Source organism: Pelodiscus sinensis, unplaced genomic scaffold (genome assembly GCF_049634645.1).
Source record: "Pelodiscus sinensis isolate JC-2024 unplaced genomic scaffold, ASM4963464v1 ctg100, whole genome shotgun sequence".
In the NCBI taxonomy this organism is placed as follows: domain Eukaryota; kingdom Metazoa; phylum Chordata; order Testudines; family Trionychidae; genus Pelodiscus; species Pelodiscus sinensis.
The window spans coordinates 320,559-345,689 of record NW_027465939.1 but is presented as its reverse complement, the minus strand read 5'-3'; the positions used below and the strand labels follow the sequence as shown (position 1 = coordinate 345,689).

At 63.5% G+C, this 25,131-nt stretch overlaps 1 protein-coding gene across 1 annotated transcript in view; it reads right to left on the bottom strand.

The window, feature by feature from the left end:
• The window catches only part of LOC142825271 (talin-1-like), an 89,229-nt gene that overhangs the window by 44,529 nt on the left and 19,569 nt on the right, over positions 1-25,131 (bottom strand). The window contains 1 exon segment of the mRNA XM_075917105.1: positions 10,985-11,148. Coding sequence (XP_075773220.1) covers positions 10,985-11,114 — 130 coding nt within the window. The 5' untranslated portion in view covers positions 11,115-11,148.

Genomic DNA, 25,131 nt, shown 5'->3' with positions numbered 1-25,131 from the left:
AGGATGTTATCAGCTTTGGAATGCGCTGAGAAGACAGTGCTTGTCCCTTGGGCCTTTCAGCCAGGGATCCCAGCAATCTCTGGGATAACCGAAAGGAGTGAGTCCTATCGAGATAGAAGGCCACTGCCTTTCTAACGGTCAGCGTGGGTGAAGTGGCCTCTTCTCTGGCGCAGTGACGGATCATCAGCTCATTGATATGGAATTCCAACCACAGGAATTGGATAGGCCACAGGATCATCTTGCGCTTGTGAGGGTCGTGTATGGAGGCGAGGCCGTGAGCGCTGCAAGTTCGCTAACCCGCCTTGCGGTCGTGACTGGGAGGAGGAACAGCGTCTTCCTGGCCAGGAAGGTAAGTGACGAAGTTGCCATTGGTTCGAAAGGTGCTTTGAGCGAGTGGGGGGCCAACCCTAAGTGCCACGTGGGAGGTCTGAGTGTATGCTTCTGTGGGGGAAGGTTCTGTAGACCCTTCCTGAATCTCTTACGAGACGGGGAAATCTGGAGAACACATCAATGTGGGATGGAAGGCCGGAATGGCCGCTACGAGCACGCAGAGGCTGTCTACACTGCCGGGTTTCTTTGGCAGAAGATATGCAAATCACGCTCTCAGTTGCATGTCTTCTGCCGATCCTTTTTGCAGAAGACGTTTTGCCACTAAAAAGCCCCACTTGTTGGAAATCCCCCTTTTTCGCAAGATCCTGTAAACCTCATTTTTTGAGGAATAAGGGCTCTTGCGTAAAAGGGTTTTTTTTCCAACAAATGGCCCCGTCTACATGGGGCTTTTTAGCAGCAAAACCTCTTCTGCAAAAAGGATCGGCAGAAGAAATGCAAATGAGAGCGTGATCTGCATATCTTCTGCCAAAAAACCCCGGCAGTGGGACACAGCCGGAGCGCTGAGAGCGATATGTTTTGTTGTTTCAGGGGCACGATGTATTCCAGTATCAGGTGGATCAGCGCCCAGGAGGGTTGGGTTCCATTGCGTGAAGCGCTGCCCTTTGTACAGCTAAGTCTTGTGTGTCGTTTGCCTCCTGCTGTGCAGAAGCACGACTCTCCCTTGCTGGGAGCACTGCTGCTCCACTTCCAAGAACCAGACAGGTGCAGTGTTCGCAGCGGGGTGAAAGCCCAGGCGGTTCGGAAGCAGGCAGGGAGGTCGTAGAGACAGGCGATAAAGACACGGGAACCATGTCTGTCGAGGCCAGGCTGGGGCTATTAGAATCACTTGGGCCCCGTCTGCCTGTATCTTCTGGAGGCCTCTGGGAATGAGGGGGTAGGTGGAGAGGCGGACAGTGAATGGGTCCCCCAAGAAAGGAGCATTGCATCTCCCAGGGAGCCGTGCCCAATGCCCACTCTCAAACAGCGCGGGGGCGAAGGCATGTCTGCGGCACACCCCGACGTTGGAACAGCTCGTGGGCGATGTGATCGTGGTGTTTGCCCCAGGTAACTACGCTGCGGGATGGTTATGTTGTGGCAGATACACCAATTCCACAGCTTGATTGCCTCTGCACATAACGACTGGGATCTCGCCTCCCCCCCCCCCCCCCCGACGACTGACGTAGAACATCGTGGTCATGCTGTCGGTGAGGAGCCCTGGTGCGGGAGGAAGTGCTTGCATGCACTGTGAACCACTCGAAGCGTGAGCAGGTTTACTGGAGTTTGGAATCGTCTTTGGAGCACTTCCCTTGTGCGACCGGTTGCTGGAAGCGTGCACCCCAGCCCATCAGCGAGGCGTCCATCGTAACGTGTACATGGTAGAAAGGCTCCCCTTTGCAGAGGTCCTGCGCCGGGGTCCACCATCGCAGGGAGGAGGCGAGACGTGCCTGTGGATGTGGCGGCTGGCTGGCATGGACACTGATGAAACCCTGAGCTGGACACATCGCAAGCGCAGCCTGGCGTACGGAACCACATCTGTGGTGGTCGCCATGTGCCCCATACACTTCCGGCAAGTTAGGGTGGACCCGGCTGGGCTGGTGGGAACGATAGCAACGAGACTTCTTATGCTGTGGAAACGGCGTCTGTTGTGCAATCTCTGCGAGCCCCTAGGAACTCCAGGGACTGAGTGGGGCGTGTGCGGATGTCTGCTCGTTGATAATGAAGCCTAGCGACGGAGGAGAGGCCTTTGTGAACCTGACCATGCCACTCGTGGCCCGTTACGAGGGGCCCTTGAGAAGGCAATCGTCCAGCTAGGGGAATATTGTAATGCCGTGGTGTCTGAGATGAGCACTGTCCAGGGGGCTGTGTGCAGCTGCAGGGTTGAGGAGTGCATCTTCCTCCCAAAGACCTCGAGGCATTTGTGGCCTTCGTCCTGCGTCCGAGCCTTGTGCTGCGGGTTTTGGCCCTTTGGTTCTCAGCATCAGCCCCCAAGGAGCTAGGCTGAGGGTGCAAGCACAGGAATTCCATGCCCTTTGATGGGACAAAACACTTTCTATTGGACCTTTGTTGGTCGGAGGGGCCGTGGCTGGGCTTTGCTAGACTTTGTCGGCTGCCTCAAGAACAGCTGTGTCTAGGCAGGGCAGTTTTGGATTGCGCAGAGGAGCTTGTGGGGTTTTTCCTGCACCTCCTGGCTGACAGCTCCTCTCTAAAATAGCGCCTGGAGCTGTCTACGGTGCTCACTAGGTGCTGGATCACTCGGGATGACGCTTCATGAGAAGCGGAGGAGGAGTTATCACTGGGTGGCGTGTCTGATTGCTGGACTGTTGGCTCACCCTCGGCTCGCCCTTCCTCGAGGTCCATGCCCTGGGACGGGGAGCGCGATGGGTCTGAACCAACAACTAGTCGACTAGCCAATAAGCATCTGCTTATCAGAGAGTCATGTCGACTAGACAACCCCCTCCCTCCACCTTGCTGCCCTTATTAAATACAGGCAGCGGGGGGAGGGTACTTCAAGCGGTAGTGCCGCACAGCAGCGCTGCCACTTGCAAACCCCAAGGCAGCAGCTGCACAGAGGGCTGCCCCTTTACAACTGCACCTCTGCGCGGATTCAAAGGGGCAGCCCTTGAGCCCGGATCGGCTGGCCGGGTTACAGAGAAGTGCTGTGCGGAATCCAGGGTCAGCTGAGGACTCCCAGCTGAGCCCGGCTCCAAGGCTGCGCCCCGGAATCACGGAGGCGGCAGCTTCAAAGGGACAGCGGCCATGTGGCTGATCAGCTGTGCGGTGGCTGCCCCCTTCGCGCGACTCAACGGCACAGGGGAGCCATAGCATGGAGCCCGGGGCCCAGGACTTTGAAACACAGCTCCCGTTCCGCAGCGGCGTGCAGCCTGCAGTCAGCAGGATTTCCTGGGCAGGTGTGGGGGCAGTGGAGCATGGCGAGGTGCCCCGTAGCGACAGGGGGACCATGGGCTGTGGTGTCTGTCAACAGTGCCGTTCCAGGCGCAGGGAGGATGCTGAGAACGAGGTGAGCCGCATGCCCCGTGCGCGTGCTCTCTGGGGAGGAGCGTCGAGAGGAGAACCTGCCCCTTCAGCCCCCTGTAGCACTGATCTGAGACGAGGCAGGTGAGCACGGCAACCCCTTATTGGTAATGGGGAGCGAGAGCGAGTGGGGGCCCGCTCTGGCCCACCTGTCCTGCCACGGTGGTGCCTGTTTTGCGCATTGGGGAACAGCTGTGGGATGACGCCCTGGGGGCCGCTGCACAAGGTGGTGGCATGGGTGGGTCGCGGCCCCGGAGGATGTGGGGTTAGCGTGAGGTACTGGAGGGCACTGGGACTAGCCCTGTCCCCTCCTGGCGCCTGTGGGGAGATTGCACAGGGGGCTTATGTTGTGCCAGGGATACTGAGTGTGCTCCAGGACACTGGTGCCTCTCTTACACCAGGCCCTTAGCAGGGCCGTTTCTGATGCCCGGGCAGGTGGTCTGCCGGCCTGCTCAGAGGGCGCCCTTGAGCCTGTCAGAGGAGGCTGGAGATTTCCCCACGCCCGAGTGCCCGGGTCATCCCCTCTCCTGATCCTAGGGAAAGTGCAGGCTGGTGGGGGTCTGGTTTCTGACCCGGCCTTCTGAGACACAGGGTGAAGGGGTTTCCAGAGGGGATTTTGTGCTAGAGCCCTTACTGCCCCCTTTATAGCTATGGGGGTCCAGGGCTGTGTCAACAGACAGCGTGTGAGGTGGACTCTCTTCCCTTGCGAGCCCTCGCTGCCAGGCTGTGGTGGGGACACAGTGGTGCTGTACACGTCCCCAGACGGCGTGTGAGCCAAGAGATCTCTTCCCTTGCGAGCCCTCGCTGCCAGGCTGCGACGGGGACACAGTGGTGCTGTACACGTCCCCAGACAGCGTGTGCATTCACTGTGGCTGGCATGGGCTCCTGGCATCTCCCACATCTCTTGTCCGTAGGCAGGACTGGCACATCCCCCCAGGCTGAGCTGTGTGAACCAAGCTGCCTGCCTGGGCTAGGAGTTGCTTAATTCGTTAGGGGGGGTTGGTTTCAGTTTGACTGGGCTGCCCCGGAGAGCTGCTAGCCGCTTTGCCCTGTGTCTGTTTGCATGCCGAGAGGAGTCTGTCAATCACTTCTCCGATACGGCTGAGGAGAGGCTCGAACTCTGTCCGTAGCCGAGGGCGGCGAAGGCGGCCCTGGGGGAAAGCGGGCTGCACGCGCTACGTCAAAGGCGAAACGCCGCTCTCTGCTCCCGCATGCGCAGCCGGCCTGGTGACTGCTCGAAGGCCTGCGATCCGCAGCGCCGGGACAAGTCCGACACCACCAGGGGAGCAGCCCCGGGACATCACTCGAAGAGGAATCTCTGTCTTCCTCCCTCTTTCTTAATGGTTCCCAGCACAGTTTGCTTTTTTGACTGCCGCCGCTGCACAGTGAGTGCACGCTTCCTGAGAACGAGCCACAGCGACTCCAAGACTCCTCAGCTGCTAACAGCTCATTTAGTCCCCATCCTTTTACATCTCTAGCTGGGATTCTGTGCAATCTGCACTAACATGGATTTCCATCTGCCATTCTGTTGCCCAGTGACCCTGTTCTGTAAGATCCTTTTGCAGTCTGCCTTGGACTGCACTATCTTTGCACCTCCCTGCTTCCCCCTTCTCCAAATCATTGCTAAATACGTGGAACAGGACGGGTCCCAGTAAGACCCTGGGGCACACCACTAGTTACCGCTCTCCACTCTGAAAACAGATCCTTTCTTCCTACCCTTTGTTTCCTGTTATCAATCCTCCTCTCTCATCTCATGACAATTGACTTTACTTAAGAGCTTTTGGTAGGGACCTTGTCAAAGGCTTTCTGGAAATCTAGGTGCACTATCCACTGGCTCCCCCTCATCCATGTTTGTGGACTCCCTCAAAAGACTCTCAGGCCTGATTTCTCTTTTACTTTGTTGACTCTTCCCTCAACAAATTAGGTTCATCGCTATAGCATCAGCCAGTTTGCCAGGTACTTGCCAGTCTGTTCGTGCCGGGATCGCCTCTGGAGCCCTTTCTAAAGAACGGCGCCACAAGGTAAGGAAGTTGATTCCAAGGATAGGCTACTGCCCACAGCTAGCAGTTCCTCAATTTCACAAGTTCCTTCAGAACTCTTGGGTGCATGCCATCTGGTCCCGGTGACGTGTTACTGGCTCCAAATCCTCCTCTACTGCCCCCTCAGTCTGGGACAAGTCCACTGATGTGTCACCTAAAAAGGACGGCTCAGGGTTGGGAATCTCCCTCATCCGCGAAGACCGAAGCAGAGAATTCATTTGGCTTCTCTGCAGCAATCTCATCGGCCTCAAGAGCTCCTGTGGCATCGTGATGGGCGTGTGCGTTAGTGGGCCTCCTGCTTCTCATGGCCTTACGCTTCCCGCTGCTGCTCCCTGAGACTCTGGCTACTTGTTCTTCACATTCCTTCTGGCCTCGAGAGCTCCTGTGGCATCGTGATGGGCGTGTGCGTTAGTGGGCCTCCTGCTTCTCATGGCCTTACGCTTCCCACTGCTGCGCCCTGAGACTCTGGCTACTTGTTCTTCACATTCCTTCTGGCCTCGCGAGCTCCTGTGGCATCGTGATGGGCGTGTGCGTTAGTGGGCCTCCTGCTTCTCATGGCCTTACGCTTCCCGCTGCTCCCTGAGACTCTGGCTACTTGTTCTTCACATTCCTTCTGGCCTCGCGAGCTCCTGTGGCATCGTGATGGGCGTGTGCGTTAGTGGGCCTCCTGCTTCTCATGGCCTTACGCTTCCCGCTGCTCCCTGAGACTCTGGCTACTTGTTCTTCACATTCCTTCTGGCCTCGAGAGCTCCTGTGGCATCGTGATGGGCGTGTGCGTTAGTGGGCCTCCTGCTTCTCATGGCCTTACGCTTCCCGCTGCGCCCTGAGACTCTGGCTACTTGTTCTTCACATTCCTTCTGGCCTCGAGAGCTCCTGTGGCATCGTGATGGGCGTGTGCGTTAGTGGGCTTCCTGATTCTCATGGCCTTACGCTTCCCGCTGCGCCCTGAGACTCTGGCTACTTGTTCTTCACATTCCTTCTGGCCTCGCGAGCTCCTGTGGCATCGTGATGGGCGTGCGCATTAGTGGGCCTCCTGCTTCTCATGGCCTTACGCTTCCCGCTGCTGCTCCCTGAGACTCTGGCTACTTGTTCTTCACATTCCTTCTGGCCTCGAGAGCTCCTGTGGCATCGTGATGGGCGTGTGCGTTAGTGGGCCTCCTGCTTCTCATGGCCTTACGCTTCCCGCTGCTCCCTGAGACTCTGGCTACTTGTTCTTCACATTCCTTCTGGCCTCGAGAGCTCCTGTGGCATCGTGATGGGCGTGTGCGTTAGTGGGCCTCCTGCTTCTCATGGCCTTACGCTTCCCGCTGCTCCCTGAGACTCTGGCTACTTGTTCTTCACATTCCTTCTGGCCTCGTGAGCTCCTGTGGCATCGTGATGGGCGTGTGCGTTAGTGGGCCTCCTGCTTCTCATGGCCTTACGCTTCCCACTGCTGCTCCCTGAGACTCTGGCTACTTGTTCTTCACATTCCTTCTGGCCTCGCGAGCTCCTGTGGCATCGTGATGGGCGTGTGCGTTAGTGGCCTCCTGCTTCTCATGGCCTTACGCTTCCCGCTGCTCCCTGAGACTCTGGCTACTTGTTCTTCACATTCCTTCTGGCCTCGCGAGCTCCTGTGGCATCGTGATGGGCGTGTGCGTTAGTGGGCCTCCTGCTTCTCATGGCCTTATGCTTCCCACTGCTGCTCCCTGAGACTCTGGCTACTTGTTCTTCACATTCCTTCTGGCCTCGCGAGCTCCTGTGGCATCGTGATGGGCGTGTGCGTTAGTGGGCCTCCTGATTCTCATGGCCTTACGCTTCCCGCTGCGCCCTGAGACTCTGGCTACTTGTTCTTCACATTCCTTCTGGCCTCGCGAGCTCCTGTGGCATCGTGATGGGCGTGTGCGTTAGTGGGCCTCCTGCTTCTCATGGCCTTACGCTTCCCACTGCTGCGCCCTGAGACTCTGGCTACTTGTTCTTCACATTCCTTCTGGCCTCGCGAGCTCCTGTGGCATCGTGATGGGCGTGTGCGTTAGTGGGCTTCCTGATTCTCATGGCCTTACGCTTCCCGCTGCTGCGCCCTGAGACTCTGGCTACTTGTTCTTCACATTCCTTCTGGCCTCGAGAGCTCCTGTGGCATCGTGATGGGCGTGTGCGTTAGTGGGCCTCCTGCTTCTTATGGCCTTACGCTTCCCACTGCTGCGCCCTGAGACTCTGGCTACTTGTTCTTCACATTCCTTCTGGCCTCGCGAGCTCCTGTGGCATCGTGATGGGCGTGTGCATTAGTGGGCCTCCTGCTTCTCATGGCCTTACGCTTCCCGCTGCGCCCTGAGACTCTGGCTACTTGTTCTTCACATTCCTTCTGGCCTCGCGAGCTCCTGTGGCATCGTGATGGGCGTGTGCGTTAGTGGGCCTCCTGCTTCTCATGGCCTTACGCTTCCCGCTGCTGCTCCCTGAGACTCTGGCTACTTGTTCTTCACATTCCTTCTGGCCTCGCGAGCGACATTTTTACGCTTCCCAGAGTTCATGCTCATTTGTCTTTTCCTCAGTAGGATTGACTGTCCAGTTTTTAAGGCTTCTTTTACGTCGTTACTAGCTATGCTGGCACTCTCTGGCCCTCCTCCTGGCTTGCAGTGCGGGCTCTACGTGGAAGCTGGGCCTTTCGCATGGTGCTGTTGAAGTTTCCATGCAGCTTGCAGGGATTTCACTCTTGGGACCGTCCCTTTTCACTTCTGTTTAAGTGGCCTCCCCATTACTGTGCAGTGCCCCTCTCAGATTAGATGCTGCTGAGGCGCTTTCCCCACCACGGGGATGTTACGTATCACACTACGGTCACTATTTCCAGCGACAGTCACCTCTTGGACCGACCCTGCGCTCCACGCAGGACAAGGAAAAGAACAGCCCCTCCCCTCGCGGGTTCCAGACCCAGCTGCTCCAAGAGGCAGCCAGTCAAGGTCTCTGCATCCTGTCCTGAGGGGCCGCGTACCCAGTCGAGGGGGGGGACAGCTGACCCCCCCCCCCACACACATTATTACTGAGTTTATTTAACAGCCTCTCTAATCTCCCTGAGCATTTCTCACTCACTAGCACCGTCCTGCTCCCGCTCCCGCGGTCAGTGAACAGCCCTCCGGCCATGTCATCATTAGTGCATGGAGATATCCCCCTAGAAGCCCTCTGGGGCACTTTGGCTTGTGAAAGACGGTTCCTCCCCCAAGCAATACGTTCTCTCCCAAGTAATGCCACGGCCCCACCAGCAGGCCGGTTCTGTCTCTGTGGTACATTGGGCCCTGGCGTGACTGCCCCCCACCACGCTTCTGTGATTCCTGTTACAGCCCCCTCCTCTGAGCCGAGAGACTCCAGGTCACCGTGCGAGAGCCCTGAACAGCTGCCTGCGTCGTGTAGTGGGACTCCCCAGGGCTTTCCCACGGCTATTTTAGCTGCCAGCCTCACCCGACTAGACCCTCCGCTAAGGGACGCCTGCGTCCGCACGACACGCTTCTCTGCACCCGCCGGCTTTCCCCGCGCCCTGGGACCTTCGGGTGGCATGTGCCCCACTGTGGGGCAGGGCAGCCCGTCCTCCTCATTAGGGATGTGAAAGGCCAACGGGTGAGGCTGACCGGTTCCCATTCCGTCCGGAGCCAAGGCGCCCCGCGGACAGGGGCTGCTCCGACGCCAGAGCGGCCCTGCCTGCAGTGCGGGGGCGACGCCAGCCCAGCCCCAGCCGAGCGGGGCTAGAGCAGACCCCGGCCCACGCTGCCTCGTCAACGGAACGTCTGACCGACTCCACATCCCTCCTCTCTGCACAAGCTCCCTCGCGCCCAGTCCAGCCGAACCCCCTCCCCACACCGAGGGCCTGGGCCGCCCGCCCAGCGGCCCTCCGCGTGGAGCTGCAGAGAAGAGTAAGACCCCTCGGGGCTCTGGTCCACTGAAGGGTTAGAGCACCAATCTGTGACACGCCCCAACCCCTCTGCACCCCCGTTCAGCTCCACCCATGGGGCCCAGCGCCCACAGGCCACGGCTCCACCCGCAGGGCCCCCCGCGTACGCCACGGCCCGGCCCCTCCGTAGGCCACGGCCACGCACGCACGGCACCGGGCCCAGCGCCCTCCCCGCACGCCATGGCTCCCCCCACAGGGCCCAGTGCCCTCCCTGCATGCCACGGCACCGCCCCTCCCACGGGGCACGGCTCCCCCTCCCCGCCATGGCTCTGCCCACAGGGCCTGGGCCCCCCCAACACACATGCCACGGCACCGCCCCTCCCACGGGGCACGGCTCCCCCTCCCCGCCATGGCTCCGCCCACTGGGCCTGGACCCCTCCACACACATGCCACGGCACCGCCCCTCCCACGGGGCACGGCTCCCCCTCCCCGCCATGGCTCCGCCCACAGGGCCTGGGCCCCCCCAACACACATGCCACGGCACCGCCCCTCCCACGGGGCACGGCTCCCCCTCCCCGCCATGGCTCCGCCCACAGGGCCTGGGCCCCCCCAACACACATGCCACGGCACCGCCCCTCCCACGGGGCACGGCTCCCCCTCCCCGCCATGGCTCCGCCCACAGGGCCTGGGCCCCCCCCACACACATGCCATGGCACCGCCCCTCCCACGGGGCATGGCTTCCCCTCCCGCCGCACGCCATGGCTCCGCCCACAGGGCCCAGTGCCCTCCCTGCATGCCACGGCACCCCCTGCAGGACATACTTCAGTACAAAGCTGCTCGACAGAGTGGCCCTTTGCTCGGCACTGGCTGTGAGTGGGGAAGGAGCAAGAGAACTGTCAGGACGACGCTCCCGGCTTGCGGCTGGGAGGCCCGGTACAGGGAGAGAGGGGCCCGCTGGGCGCTGGGCCTGGTCTCTGGGGAAGAGCGGCTGGCTCAGGAGGTGGCCCAGACAGTGCAGAACTCCCGACAGCAGCAGCCCAGTGCCGGGGAGAACTCGCAGCGTCGCTAGGTCCACCCCTGCAGAACGGCACCGAGCTGACCCCCGTGAGCCCAGGAAATGCAGAGTGCGCCCTCGCAGCCTGAACTCTGCCCGCTATACCCCCCTGCCAACAGCCCAGGACACCGCGAGGCTTCCTCTGCCCTCTCTTCCCGTGGAGCTGGCTGTGGCCAAGGGGAATTATTTGGACACCCTGCTACAGAGCCACGGGCCTGGTGCTGACTAGTTCTGCAATGGGCCCTGAGGGGCCCGTTTAGAGTGCGAGTCCCCTGGGGTCCCACTGGCTCACTGGGGTGAACCCATGGGCTTCCCAGCACCTGGGCCACAGGCTCCAGCACTGGTCTCCCGTCCGCCACATGAGACACAAAGCTGCAGAGCCAGAGTCAGAACTCGGGCTCCACGGCATCCGAAGGGCGCCACGCCTGAGAAAGACGATGGGTTGTTTGGGGTGAGATGCGGGGGTAGCATCCAGAATGGGCAGAGTTAAGGGGAAGTTCAGCCGGAGCAGCAGCAGCAGCGAGCTAGGTCAGGCTGAGGGATTCTCCCCCAGGCTGGGACAGGAGCCCTGCTGCCCAAGATGGAAACCCCTGGGATGGGACCTCTCCCGATCCCTCCAGCAGCCCTGCCACTTACGCTGCCCTGCCTGTGCCTCAGGCGCGCGCTCCCGGATGATGCGGCAGGCGTCGTACACCATGGTGGAGGGCTCAAACTGCATGGTCTTCACCACATTGCCAATGCGGATCTTCAGCGACAGGGCGACCATGGCGGCGGCTGGATGGGCTCCGCTCCTGTGTCACCTGCCAAAGGGAAGCCACAGCCAGGTCAGCTCTCAGGCCTGCCCAGCCCCCGGGCTCTGGGGCCGCCTCCCAGGAGGCTCTAGCACGCTGCCTCAGGGCACAGAGCCCTGCAGGGCATGGGGCACAGCCAGCATGTCCTGCCCTGGCCAGTGAACGAGGGGCCCTCCCCGCCCCCCAGCTCTCCGGAGGGGCCTGGCTTTTACCCGGGGCTGGCTGTGGGGCAGGGGCAGGGATCCAGCCACCCAAGCCCTGGCTGCTCCTTGCCAGGTGGGGCCAGAGACCCTGCCCCACACCTTGAGCTGGACCCAGTAGGCTCGCAGGCCCTTCCGGCCACAAGGGCTGCCTGGGGTGAGCAGCACAGGGCAGCTTGCCCAGCGTGCGGGGGTGGGCACCTCGGACGGAAGGGACTTGGCCCCGGGCAGTGACACTATCAGCCGGAGGAAGCGCCTGCAAGGGAGCCCAGGCCGATACGGTGGCAGGGGAGGGAACGAATTATCAATAAAAGCTGCCCTGACACACAAACCACAAGAGGAAAACCAAGCTCAACCCACATGCCAGCAGGGCCCTGCCTGTGCTCTCGGCCTCCCTGCTCGGGGGTTCCCCAACGGCCCCCCCACAGCATCCTGCCTCCTGGCCACCCCGCGCAACACGCCTCCCCGCTCCCAGACGGGGGGCCCAGAGAGCGCGGGGGGCAGTCTGCCTCGCCTCCCTGCTAGCTTGGGAACCAGCGCCGGGGGGTGAATAGTGGAGCAAGGGCACCGCTTGAACCACGTGCCGTTTGCCTGCGGAACTCCCTGCCGCAAGCCAAGAGAACAAGAGCAGCCAGCTCCCTTGGACAGGACCAAGACGCAGAGCAGGGCCCCTCCTGCCCCACGGCACGTGGCCCACTGGCTGCTTATGCCACAGCTGCTTCCATCCAGCCTGAGGACCGCGGCATAGGACGGGAGAAGGGACCTTCCCCGCGGGCCGGGGGGGCAGGGCGGCCCGGCCCGGCGCTGGGGAAAGCCAGGGAGTTGAGTCACAGAGCCAGAGAAGAGCAGCTCATGGCAACACGGAGGCTGAAAAAGGGGAAACTTCTCGTATGCACAAAGGAAGCTCAGATCCGCCCAGCTCTCGCCTCGCCCGCCCCCCTTCCGCCCCGGCCTCTCCCAGAGACCCTGGGGCAGCGACCCCAGCCCAGAGCCCCCGGCCACACGCTCACTGCTCCTCCCCCGCCCCCAGCGCTCAGCCTCCTGCCATGCCCATCGCCACCCTGTAACCTGCCGCCAGGCCAGGCACTTCCCACAACCTGCCTCCCTTGGGGCCAGGGCGGTGAGCCCCCGGAGCCTGGCGGGGGGGCGCTGAGAGAGCAAAGGGCAGCAGACAGGAGCTGGCACCGGCGGCAGATGGTGGGTTGGAGCGGGGCTGAGGGGAGGGAAGGGAATCTGGGCCTGGCTTGGCCCCACACTCCAGCCAGGGCCCAACTCCAGCAGACGCAGGTTCAAGGCAGAAAGTCCAGGCCCTCCACATGGTGCTGAGGCCTGGGGCACCAAGCCACCAAAGCCTGAGCAGCCCCAGCGAGCCGCTCTGCTGGCTACCCCTTCGCACCGCCCTGGCTACGGCATGCCGAGAGCGGGGGCCGGAGCGCTCACAGCAGGATGACGGGGGTGAAAACCCGCTGAGAACCTCCGTCCCCGCGCGGCAAACCCACCGGCTGCTCCCTCCGGCCAGAGGCCCGCGGGTGGCCAGCGCTAGAGGCTGCCAGGAGATGCAGCCCTGCATGCCAGATGGGAAGCAGGCACCAGCCAGGGCCACTGAGCCAAGCCCTGTCTCAGCCACGAGGCTGCACCCTGGCTGGAACCCACCTCGCCGCCCGGCGCGTTAACCAGCCAGAAAGCGGGAGGGAAGAGCAAGTCGCTGGCGGGCGCCGCGCGGGACCCAGCTCCTGGCACGCGTGCCCTTGGCGCCACGCTGACCACGTACCTGCCGCGCTCAGCAACCCGCAGACCTGCGGGGCAGCGGCCCAGCCCGCTCCCCTCTCCTCGGCACGGCCACTGCCCAGCTGCAAGGAGCGCGCTGAGTCAGTGCGGAGGAAGCTGCAGGCCCCGCGGTTTGACAGCAGCGCACCAGGGCTGAGCAGGGTAAACAGCTCGACTGCGGGCTCGGCCGCCCCCCCGATCTGCAGCTGCCGGCTTCCTGCCACGAGCCGACACTGAACTCCTGCAAGCGCCTGCGCCAGGGAGCCAGAGCAAGGCCGCTGCCCACACCGGGCCCCTGCACCCCAGAGCTGGCGCACGGGAAAGCAGGCCGATGGGCTCACATGCAGCAGGCAACCCTTACCAGCTTTATCTGACCCCGCGAGCCACCAGGCCTGGCCCAGAGAGCTCGCAGCACGGAGCGGGCGCCGGGGCGGCGATGGGCAGGGCCTGGCCGGTCGGCAGCTCTGCGAAGGCTCCTCCCCCCGCCCCCCTCCTGGCCCAGAGAGCTCGCGGCACGGAGCGGGCGCCGGGGCGGCGATGGGCAGGGCCTGGCCGGTCGGCAGCTCTGCGAAGGCTCCTCCCCCCGCCCCCCTCCTGGCCCAGAGAGCTCGCGGCACGGAGCGGACGCCGGGGCGGCGATGGGCAGGGCCTGGCCGGTCGGCAGCTCTGCAAAGGCTCCTCCCCCCGCCCCCCTCCTGGCCCAGAGAGCTCGCGGCACGGAGCGGGCGCCGGGGCGGCGATGGGCAGGGCCTGGCCGGTCGGCAGCTCTGCGAAGGCTCCTCCCCCCGCCCCCCTCCTGGCCCAGAGAGCTCGCGGCACGGAGCGGGCGCCGGGGCGGCGATGGGCAGGGCCTGGCCGGTCGGCAGCTCTGCGAAGGCTCCTCCCCCCGCCTCCCTCCTGGCCCAGAGAGCTCGCGGCACGGAGCGGACGCCGGGGCGGCGATGGGCAGGGCCTGGCCGGTCGGCAGCTCTGCGAAGGCTCCTCCCCCCGCCCCCCTCCTGGCCCAGAGAGCTCACGGCACGGAGCGGGCGCCGGGGCGGCGATGGGCAGGGCCTGGCCGGTCGGCAGCTCTGCGAAGGCTCCTCCCCCCGCCCCCCTCCTGGCCGAGGAGAGCGAGGCACAGCCAAGCGGCAGCATGGCAGAGTCCGGGCCTGAAGGGAAGAAGTGCCCGACCCTGGCTGGGCTGGCGCTCAGCTTCAGCACGTGGCACGCGTGGAGGGAGAGGGGATGCACCCGGCTGGAGCACGAGTCCCGCCCAGACCCCCCCGTTTGACCGCCCTGCGGCCCTCTGGCAGCATCTCACCCCACCACAGGCGGCACCGGCACGCTGAGGGCAGGGGGCTGCTGAGGGGGGGCGGGCGGGGGAGGCGGCACAACAGGACATTCAACACGACAGCAAGTGGCCTCACCTCAGAAAAGATATTTTGGCCTTGGAAAGGGTCCAGAAAAGGGCAACTAAAATACTGAGGGGTTTGGAACGGGTCCCATATGAGGAGAGGTTAAAGAGACTGGGCTTTTCAGCTTGGAAAAGAGGAGACTGAGGGGGGATATGATAGAGGTCTGTAAAATCATGAGTGGTGTGGAGAGGGCCGTTAAATAAAGTTTTCATTAGTTCCCATAATAGAAGGACTAGAGGACACCAAATGAAATTAATGGGGAGCAGGTTTAAAACTAATAAAAGAAAGTTCTTCTTCACACAGCGTGTAGTCCACCTGTGGAACTCCTTGCCAGAGGAGGCTGTGAAGGCTAGGACTATAACAGAGTTTAAAGAGAAGCTAGATAATTTCATGGAGGTTAGGTCCATAAAAGGCTATTAGCCAGGGGATAAAATGGTGACCTTGGCCTCTGTCTGTCAGAGGCTGGAGAGGGATGGCAGGAGACAAATCGCTTGATCATTGTCTTGGGTCCACCCCCTCTGGGGCACCTGGCGCTGGCCACTGTCGGCAGACAGGCTACTGGGCTAGATGGACCTTTGTCTGACCCAACACGGCCGTTCTGATGTTCGTGCTGAATGACACAACAGATCACATTCACAACAGCTGGGCAGGCGGCACCCTCCTCCCCGAAGGGCCCTCTGCACCGCCCCTCCCACCACAGGCGAGGCAACGGCCCAAGCTGGAAATCCCTCATGGGGGCACTGGGCGGAGGGGGGGGGCAAACAGCGCTGCAGGGTTTCCCCTTCATGAAGGTTTGTTTCCAGCTCCGACTGTGCAGCGTGCCCCGGGCACTTGGCTGGCGGCCAGGCCTGCAGGCCTCGCCGCCTGACTCACGAGCCGGGGGTTGGTTCTTATTCTGCCACCTGCAACCACTGAGCCCAGCTTCTCTCCAGCCTCTCTGGATTCCCCCTTTAAGAACTGGAACTGGACTCAGTCTCCAGATGTGGCCTCCCCAGGACCGAATACAATAACGACATCCCTGGATCTGCTGGCCATGCTCCTCCTCACGCACCTGATCTGCCATTAGCCTGCTTGGCTACCAGGGCCCCTGGTGACTCATCTCCAGCTTCCCAGCCACTGGAACCCCCAGGCCCTTTTCTGCAGAACTGCTACTTAGCCAGTCGGTCCCCAGCCTGTACCAATGCTTGGGATTCTTCCGTCCCACGGGCAGGACTCTACACTTGTCCTTGTTCAACCTCATCAGATTTCTTGTGGCCCAATCCTCCAATTTGTCTAAGTCACTCTGGATCCTATCTCTGCCCTTAAGCGTATCTACCTCTCCCCCCAGCTTAGTGTCATCCGCAAACTTGCTGAGGGTGCAATCCATCCACTCATCCAGATCATTAATAAAGATATTGAACAAAACCGGTCCTAGAACCGAACCTTGGGGCACTCCGCTAGAAACCGACCCCCATCCTGACATCGAGCCATTGATCACTACCCGCTGGGCCCGGCCTTCTAGCCATCTTTCTATCCATCTTACCGTCCATTTATCCAATCCACAATCCCTTAACTTGCTGGCAAGAATATTGTGGGAGACCGTATCAAAAGCCTTGCTAAAGTCAAGGTCTATCACATCCCTGGGGAAAGGGATGGGGGGGGAGACATGAACGGGGAGGGGAAGGGGGATAAGCCATGGGGGAGGGGAAGGAGGATGGACTGTGGGGGGATAAGCCCCGGGAAAAGAGATGGGACAGGCGAAGGGAAGGGAAGGGGGTGAAGAAGGAGGATGGGCTGGGGGGAGATAAGTCCTGGGGGAAAGGATTGAGTGGGGGAAGAGCAGAGGGAAGGGAAGGGGGATGGGCGGATAAGCCCTGGGGGGGAAGGGAAGGGATGTCACATTGAGCAGGCACGCTGAACCCCCACCTCCTCTGCACCACTCCACTGAGCCCGCCAGAAACCCTCCCCCTTGAGCTGCAGCCACCTGCCCCGGGCCCCTGGGAGGTGGACAAATGCCTCTGGAGCATCCAGACTAGCGCACTGAGCCACCAAACAGCCGATCAGCAGAGCGCGGCGGCCGTGTCAGTATAAACGCAGGGGCGATTATTTAAATCCCCGCTCCGATCCCCATGCCGGGTGGCCGATCGGCAGAGCGCGGCGGCCGTGTCAGCGTAAACGGAGGGGCGATTATTTAAATCCCCGCTCCGATCCCCACGCCGGGTGGCCGATCGGCAGAGCGCGGCGGCCGTGTCAGCGTAAACGGAGGGGCGATTATTTAAATCCCCGCTCCGTTCCCCACGCCGGGTGGCCGATCGGCAGAGCGCGGCGGCCGTGTCAGCGTAAACGCAGGGGCGATTATTTAAATCCCCGCTCCGATCCCCACGCCGGGTGGCCGATCGGCAGAGCGCGGCGGCCGTGTCAGCGTAAACGGAGGGGCGATTATTTAAATCCCCGCTCCGTTCCCCACGCCGGGTGGCCGATCGGCAGAGCGCGGCGGCCGTGTCAGCGTAAACGCAGGGGCGATTATTTAAATCCCCGCTCCGTTCCCCTCGCCGGGTGGCCGATCGGCAGAGCGCGGCGGCCGTGTCAGCGTAAACGCAGGGGCGATTATTTAAATGCCCGCTCCGATCCCCACGCCGGGTGGCCGATCGGCAGAGCGCGGCGGCCGTGTCAGTGTAAACGCAGGGCGATTATTTAAATCCCCGCTCCGTTCCCCACGCCGGGTGGCCGATCGGCAGAGCGCGGCGGCCGTGTCAGCGTAAACGCAGGGGCGATTATTTAAATCCCCGCTCCGATCCCCACGCCGGGTGGCCGATCGGCAGAGCGCGGCGGCCGTGTCAGCGTAAACGCAGGGGCGATTATTTAAATGCCCGCTCCGATCCCCACGCCGGGTGGCCGATCGGCAGAGCGCGGCGGCCGTGTCAGCGTAAACGCAGGGGCGATTATTTAAATCCCCGCTCCGTTCCCCACGCTGGGTGGCCGATCGGCAGAGCGCGGCGGCCGTGTCAGTGTAAACGCAGGGCGATTATTTAAATCCCCGCTCCGTTCCCCACGCCGGGTGGCCGATCGGCAGAGCGCGGCGGCCGTGTCAGTGTAAAGTGGCACAGCAAGCCGGCAGGACTGTAAAGTGCGGTGCCCGGCCCATTTCACTGCTTGGTACAGAGTCCCTAAGGGCCGTGGGACGGGTCCAGCTGTGAGTGGGCTTCAGAGGCCGGCTGGGGGGGGCCCTGGGTGAGCGGGCTAGGTAGTGCGGGGGGGGTCAGTGGGGGACAGGGGGCTGGGCAGTGGATGGGATGTGCAGGGCAGTGCTGGGGGGTCAGGGGGGCCCAGGGGGCTGGGCAGTGGATGGGATGCGCAGGGCAGTGCTGGGGGGTCAGGGGGGCCCAGGTGCCTGGGCAGTGGATGGGATGTGCAGGGCAGTGCTGGAGGGTCAGTGGGGGACAGGGGGCTGGGCAGTGGATGGGATGTGCAGGGCAGTGCTGGGGGGTCACTGGGGGACAGGGGGCTGGGCAGTGGATGGGATGTGCAGGGCAGTGCTGGAGGGTCAGTGGGGCACAGGGGGCTGGGCAGTGGATGGGATGTGCAGGGCAGTGCTGGGGGGTCACTGGGGGACAGGGGGCTGGGCAGTGGATGGGATGTGCAGGGCAGTGCTGGGGGGTCAGGGGGGCACAGGGGGCTGGGCAGTGGATGGGATGTGCAGGGCAGTGCTGGGGGGTCAGGGGGGGACAGGGGGCTGGGCAGTGGATGGGATGCGCAGGGCAGTGCTGGGGGGTCAGTGGGGGACAGGGGGCTGGGCAGTGGATGGGATGTGCAGGGCAGTGCTGGGGGGTCAGTGGAGGACAGGGGGCTGGGCAGTGGATGGGATGTGCAGGGCAGTGCTGGGGGGTCAGGGGGGCCCAGGGGGCTGGGCAGTGGATGGGATGTGCAGGGCAGTGCTGGGGGGTCAGTGGGGGCCCAGGGGGCTGGGCAGTGGATGGGATGTGCAGGGCAGTGCTGGGGGGTCAGTGGAGGACAGGGGGCTGGGCAGTGGATGGGATGTGCAGGGCAGTGCTGGGGGGTCAGTGGGGGACAGGGGGCTGGGCAGTGGATGGGATGTGCAGGGCAGTGCTGGGGGGTCAGTGGAGGACAGGGGGCTGGGCAGTGGATGGGATGTGCAGGGCAGTGCTGGGGGGTCAGGGGGGCCCAGGGGGCTGGGCAGTGGATGGGATGTGCAGGGCAGTGCTGGGCGGTCAGTGGGGGACAGGGGGCTGGGCAGTGGATGGGATGTGCAGGGCAGTGCTGGGGGGTCAGTGGGGGACAGGGGGCTGGGCAGTGGATGGGATGTGCAGGGCAGTGCTGGGGGGTCAGGGGGGCCCAGGGGACTGGGCAGTGGATGGGATGTGCAGGGCAGTGCTGGGGGGTCAGTGGAGGACAGGGGGCTGGGCAGTGGATGGGATGTGCAGGGCAGTGCTGGGGGGTCAGGGGGGCCCAGGGGGCTGGGCAGTGGATGGGATGTGCAGGGCAGTGCTGGGGGGTCAGGGGGGCCCAGGGGGCTGGGCAGTGGATGGGATGCGCAGGGCAGTGCTGGGGGGTCAGTGCGGGACAGGGGGCTGGGCAGTGGATGGGATGTGCAGGGCAGTGCTGGGGGGTCAGTGGGGGACAGGGGGCTGGGCAGTGGATGGGATGTGCAGGGCAGTGCTGGGGGGTCAGTGCGGGACAGGGGGCTGGGCAGTGGATGGGATGTGCAGGGCAGTGCTGGGGGGTCAGTGGGGGACAGGGGGCTGGGCAGTGGATGGGATGTGCAGGGCAGTGCTGGGGGGTCACTGGGGGACAGGGGGCTGGGCAGTGGATGGGATGTGCAGGGCAGTGCTGGGGGGTCAGTGCGGGACAGGGGGCTGGGCAGTGGATGGGATGTGCAGGGCAGTGCTGGGGGGTCAGTGCGGGACAGGGGGCTGGGCAGTGGATGGGATGTGCAGGGCAGTGCTGGGGGGTCAGGGGGACCCAGGGGGCTGGGCAGTGGATGGGATGTGCAGGGCAGTGCTGGGGGGTCAGGGGGACCCAGGGGGCTGGGCAGTGGATGGGATGTGCAGGGCAGTGCTGGGGGGTCAGTGGGGGACAGGGGGCTGGGCAGTGGATGGGATGTGCAGGGCAGTGCTGGGGGGTCAGTGCGGGACAGGGGGCTGGGCAGTGGATGGGATGTGCAGGGCAGTGCTGGGGGGTCAGGGGGACCCAGGGGGCTGGGCAGTGGATGGGATGTGCAGGGCAGTGCTGGGGGGTCAGGGGGACCCAGGGGGCTGGGCAGTGGATGGGATGTGCAGGGCAGTGCTGGGGGGTCAGTGGGGGACAGGGGGCTGGGCAGTGGATGGGATGTCACTCCCGGCACCAGCCACCCTGCACCCCCAAAAGCCTTTCCCCCAAGGCTGCCCTGCCACTCCCGGCACCGGCTGCCCTGCACCCCCAAAAGCCTTTCCCCCGAGGCTGCCCTGCCCTGCACCCCCAAAAGCCTTTCCCCCGAGGCTGCCCTGACCCCCCAAAAGCCTTCCCCCCGAGGCTGCCCTGCCCTGCACCCCCAAAAGCCTTTCCCCCGAGGCTGCCCTGCCATGCTCGGCACCAGCCGCCCTGCACCCCGAAAAGCCTTTCCCCCAAGGCTGCCCTGCCACGCCCGGCACCGGCCGCCCTGCACCCCCAAAAGCCTTTCCCCCAAGGCTGCCCTGCCACGCCCGGCACCGGCCGCCCTGCACCCCCAAAAGCCTTTCCCCCAAGGCTGCCCTGCCATGCTCGGCACCAGCCGCCCTGCACCCCCAAAAGCCTTTCCCCCGAGGCTGCCCTGCCGTGCTCGGCACCGGCCGCCCTGCACCCCCAAAAGCCTTTCTCCCGAGGCTGCCCTGCCGCGCCCGGCACCGGCCGCCCTGCACCCCCAAAAGCCTTTCCCCCGAGGCTGCCCTGCCGCGCTCGGCACCGGCCGCCCTGCACCCCCAAAAGCCTTTCCCCCGAGGCTGCCCTGCCGCGCCCGGCACCGGCCGCCCTGCACCCCCAAAAGCCTTTCCCCCGAGGCTGCCCTGCCGTGCTCGGCACCGGCCGCCCTGCACCCCCAAAAGCCTTTCTCCCGAGGCTGCCCTGCCGCGCCCGGCACCGGCCGCCCTGCCCCCCCAAAAGCCTTCCCCCCGAGGCTGCCCTGCCCTGCACCCCCAAAAGCCTTTCCCCCGAGGCTGCCCTGCCATGCTCGGCACCAGCCGCCCTGCACCCCGAAAAGCCTTTCCCCCAAGGCTGCCCTGCCGTGCTCGGCACCGGCCGCCCTGCACCCCCAAAAGCCTTTCCCCCGAGGCTGCCCTGCCACGCCCGGCACCGGCCGCCCTGCACCCCCAAAAGCCTTTCCCCCGAGGCTGCCCTGCCGCGCCCGGCACCGGCCGCCCTGCACCCCCAAAAGCCTTTCCCCCGAGGCTGCCCTGCCGCGCCCGGCACCGGCCGCCCTGCACCCCCAAAAGCCTTTCCCCCGAGGCTGCCCTGCCGTGCTCGGCACCGGCCGCCCTGCACCCCCAAAAGCCTTTCCCCCAAGGCTGCCCTGCCGTGCTCGGCACCAGCCGCCCTGCACCCCCAAGAAGCCTTGCATTGCACTGGCATCCACACACCCTCGCGCCCTCATCCTCCTGCCGTGGCCGCGCCCGCCCCGCGCCCATCCTCTGGATCAAGGGCAGAGCCAGCTATGGCAGGCTGTCTCAGCACGTTAGTGAACGCACCCCTCCCCCTGCAGGCACTCCGCCATTCCGTTCAGTACGGCGAACCCGAGCCGCGGCCTCGCCATTTCCCACGCCGGCGAGCCGCCCGCTCCGTCAGACGAGCGCCACCACCCGGGCGGAAGCTTCACCGTGTGCTCCGAGTTGGGTGCCGGTTTGTTATGCCCGGGCCCACCCAGCACCCCGGCCAATAGCAAACGGACAATCAGCTGGCACAAGAGACAGCGAGAAATCAATTAGCCAGGGGCTCTAAGAACAGGGAGAGAAGAAATTCTTCGGCTGCCTAGGCACCAGTGCTAGTAGCCTGGCTAACACAAGACCAATCAGACTCAATTAGGTGCAAAAATCCCCCCCGGCCCCACAGAGGCCTCCTAGGAGAAGCGCGTGCGTAGAAGGGTTCCTCCAGTATCACACGGCGGGCGTTAGGAGGGAGGGAACGGGAGGAGCGCCACTCTGCACCCCGAATGCTTGTGGTCAGCGTCCCAGCAGATCCAGCACAAGGCTGGGCGTAAGCTGGCGTTTGGACGCTGGGGAGCAGGGCGCTTGCCTCCTCACGGGCCCCTCTAACATAGGGGAGCGCGGCCTCGGCCTGCGAGGCGTGCACGGCGGTCGGACAGGGACAGTGCAAAACCTTCCTTGGCGTCTCAACACTCCAGACGCCAATCTCCGCCCCGCCAGCCACGGCAGCTCGCTGCACGGCCCCCCGCTCTCAGCTGAGCACCAGGCTGGCTCTCCTGCATGTCAGCGGCAGCCAGCATCTCTCACCGGGCTGCTATTGCACCAGGCCTCCCCGCCGGCAGTGCGAGGTGTCTGCTCTGTGCCTGGGAGAGACGCACGCGCAAGGCGACACTCACGCCCCCCAACACTGACCAGAGTCCTCGATTGCCGCTCCTCCTCCCCAGGAAGAGACGAGCAACTGAATTCCTATCGAGCCGAGGCCCAGTCCTGCCATAGCCCCGGCCCCCGAAGTGCCAGTACAAACCAGGCTGCCGCGCCGCCCGGCCTGCCCAGCGCCGGGAGAGCTGCCATGGGCCCATTCGCAACCGGAAGCAGAAGGGCAAAGTATAAAAAGCCTGAACAAGGAGGAACTCGTTTCTGCTGTCTGGAGCCCGAGGGGCCGAGACGACTAACATGCCCAAGAGTCCCAGTGCCTGGGCGGGATTGGGTTCGAGGACTTCTCGAAATCTGAGAAGCTCGTCAGTCTTACTGATAGTCACTGGGGTTACCAAAGGTCTTGAAAAGTCAACAACCAATCGGTGTGAAACAGGAATAGAGGCTTGATGTGTTACAAATACGGGCCCTGTAAAAGATAAGAGTAGTCTGCAGCCCCCTGCAAGTCCTACAGTTCAATGGGTCACGGAAGCAGACCGCACACGCGTAGAGCCGTGTACTGTAAATAACTGCAATGGCACACAGTAAAACTGGCGCGCTGCATTCGCAGCGATCGGCTTGCCTGCTTCCTGCTCTGACTGGCAGGTGACCGGTGAGCACGCGGGCGCCTGGCACGGCGGTAGCTGTGCGCCAGATGTGCTAAAGGTTCTTCTGCCCCTTCCTCTTCAGCCACCATTCCAGAGGTCAGGCTCAAGAGCTGCGCTTGGCAATGAGCCAGACCAGCGTGGACCGAGCCATGAGTCAGCTGCCACCGGCAAGACAGCTGATCTTCTTTTTGGGATCAGAGTGCTGCCTTTTACAGCTTCTGACAGCATGTCCCGCGCCGTGCCCCTTGCCTGCGTGCCGCCACTGTCACGCCGATCCCGCCTTTGCAGCGTCAGGCCTGCAGCAAAAGGGCCCCCACACCAGGAGAGCTGTGGGCCTACGGCAGAAAGCGGGTAACGGAGCGGGAGAGGTACACTTCTCCCAGAGGCGTTCCAGCACACGGGACACGCGCAGTCAGCAGGCCGCCATCCTGCGGAGCGGTGGCCAGAGCAGGAAGGGACACACCCGTGGCTGGCCTAGCGTGACACGGCTCCTGCAGTCACACACCAAGTCCTGCGCATTAACCCTGGCAACTCCCACCCCAACTGCTCACTCACTGGCATAGCAGGGAGCAGCGAGGGGAATCTAGCCTCTCGCAGGGTTTACCTGCCTCAGCCTCCTGGGTCTGCTCCCCAGGCAGGCCTCCCCCTGCGCCTCACCTCTGTAGCTGCAGGGTTCTGCGCCAGCACAGCTCCTGAGCTGACGGAGGCGAAGGCTTTTCACCGGCTCTAGCCGCTCCTCGGTCGCAGGTTGTGACGGCGCGTTGGGGTTCCCCGTCTCCTGCACCCCGAAATGGCACAAACAGACTGCACCAGCCGGTGGAATAGAGGAAGTTTATTGCCTCTCCAGGATACAGCCCAGCACAGATGGAATCTGGTCACAGAGCTGGGCTAGGATGCCTCAGGCCCCCTTGAGATGGGGGAGACTGGGCCCCTAAATCCCAGCCCCTTTCCCTAGGCTGTCTCCTCCATGCTCTCCCACAGTAACTAACTAAATTCCCTTGCAGCCCTGCCCCCCCAGTCAGGGCCCCATTCCACCTTCCTTTGTTCCTCTCCATGGGGGGTGTCTGGCCACTGGTTCAACCAGTTTGGCCTTACCTCTGCCTAGCGAGGTTTTCCCTGCTGGGTCTTGCTCCAGACAGCAGAGGTCACCACATCCCAGCAAGTACCCCCACTACGTCACACAGGTCCCTGGTGCTTTCCAAGTGATAGGAATGAATCTGCTTAATTTCTCACCTCAGTGTGCTCCTGGCTGCAGTGCGGAGAGGAGCTCAGCTCAGCTTTCCGAGGCTGTTGCCAGTCCAGGGAAGGGCAGGGTTAGAAAACACATGTGTTTGCCCTGGCCCAGGGAGCCTTCGGCAGGTTAAGAGGGCACATGCTGGGCTGAGTTTCTAGTGCCTCTCTACAATTCACGCCTGGCTTGGAGAGCATTCATAGAATCCCAACTCTAGGACTGGCAGGGCCCTCGAGAGGTCACTGAGTCCAGTCCTCTGCCCTCACAGCAGGACCACGCGCCAGTCTCCCGCAATGCACTAATCTGCTCTCTCCCCTCCTGCCCGAAAGCAACAGCAAACAGCCGTGCCACGGCCTCCCTTCCCGGCTAGCTGTGCAGACGCCAGAGCCGGTATCCAGCGGCCTCGTGCTCTACGCTGCAGAGCCGGCCATGCCCGAAAGCAACAGCAAACAGCCGTGCCACGGCCTCCCTTCCCGGCTAGCTGTGCAGACGCCAGAGCCGGTATCCAGCGGCCTCGTGCTCTACGCTGCAGAGCCGGCCATGCCCGAAAGCAACAGCAAACAGCCGTGCCACGGCCTCCCTTCCCGGCTAGCTGTGCAGACGCCAGAGCCGGTATCCAGCGGCCTCGTGCTTTACGCTGCAGAGCCGGCCATGCCCGAAAGCAACAGCAAACAGCCGTGCCACGGCCTCCCTTCCCGGCTAGCTGTGCAGACGCCAGAGCCGGTATCCAGCGGCCTCGTGCTTTACGCTGCAGAGCCGGCCATGCCCGAAAGCAACAGCAAACAGCCGTGCCACGGCCTCCCTTCCCGGCTAGCTGTGCAGACGCCAGAGCCGGTATCCAGCGGCCTCGTGCTTTACGCTGCAGAGCCGGCCATGCCCGAAAGCAACAGCAAACAGCCGTGCCACGCCCTCCCTTCCCGGCTAGCTGTGCAGACGCCAGAGCCGGTATCCAGCGGCCTCGTGCTTTACGCTGCAGAGCCGGCCATGCCCGAAAGCAACAGCAAACAGCCGTGCCACGGCCTCCCTTCCCGGCTAGCTGTGCAGACGCCAGAGCCGGTATCCAGCGGCCTCGTGCTCTACGCTGCAGAGCCGGCCATGCCCGAAAGCAACAGCAAACAGCCGTGCCACGGCCTCCCTTCCCGGCTAGCTGTGCAGACGCCAGAGCCGGTATCCAGCGGCCTCGTGCTTTACGCTGCAGAGCCGGCCATGCCCGAAAGCAACAGCAAA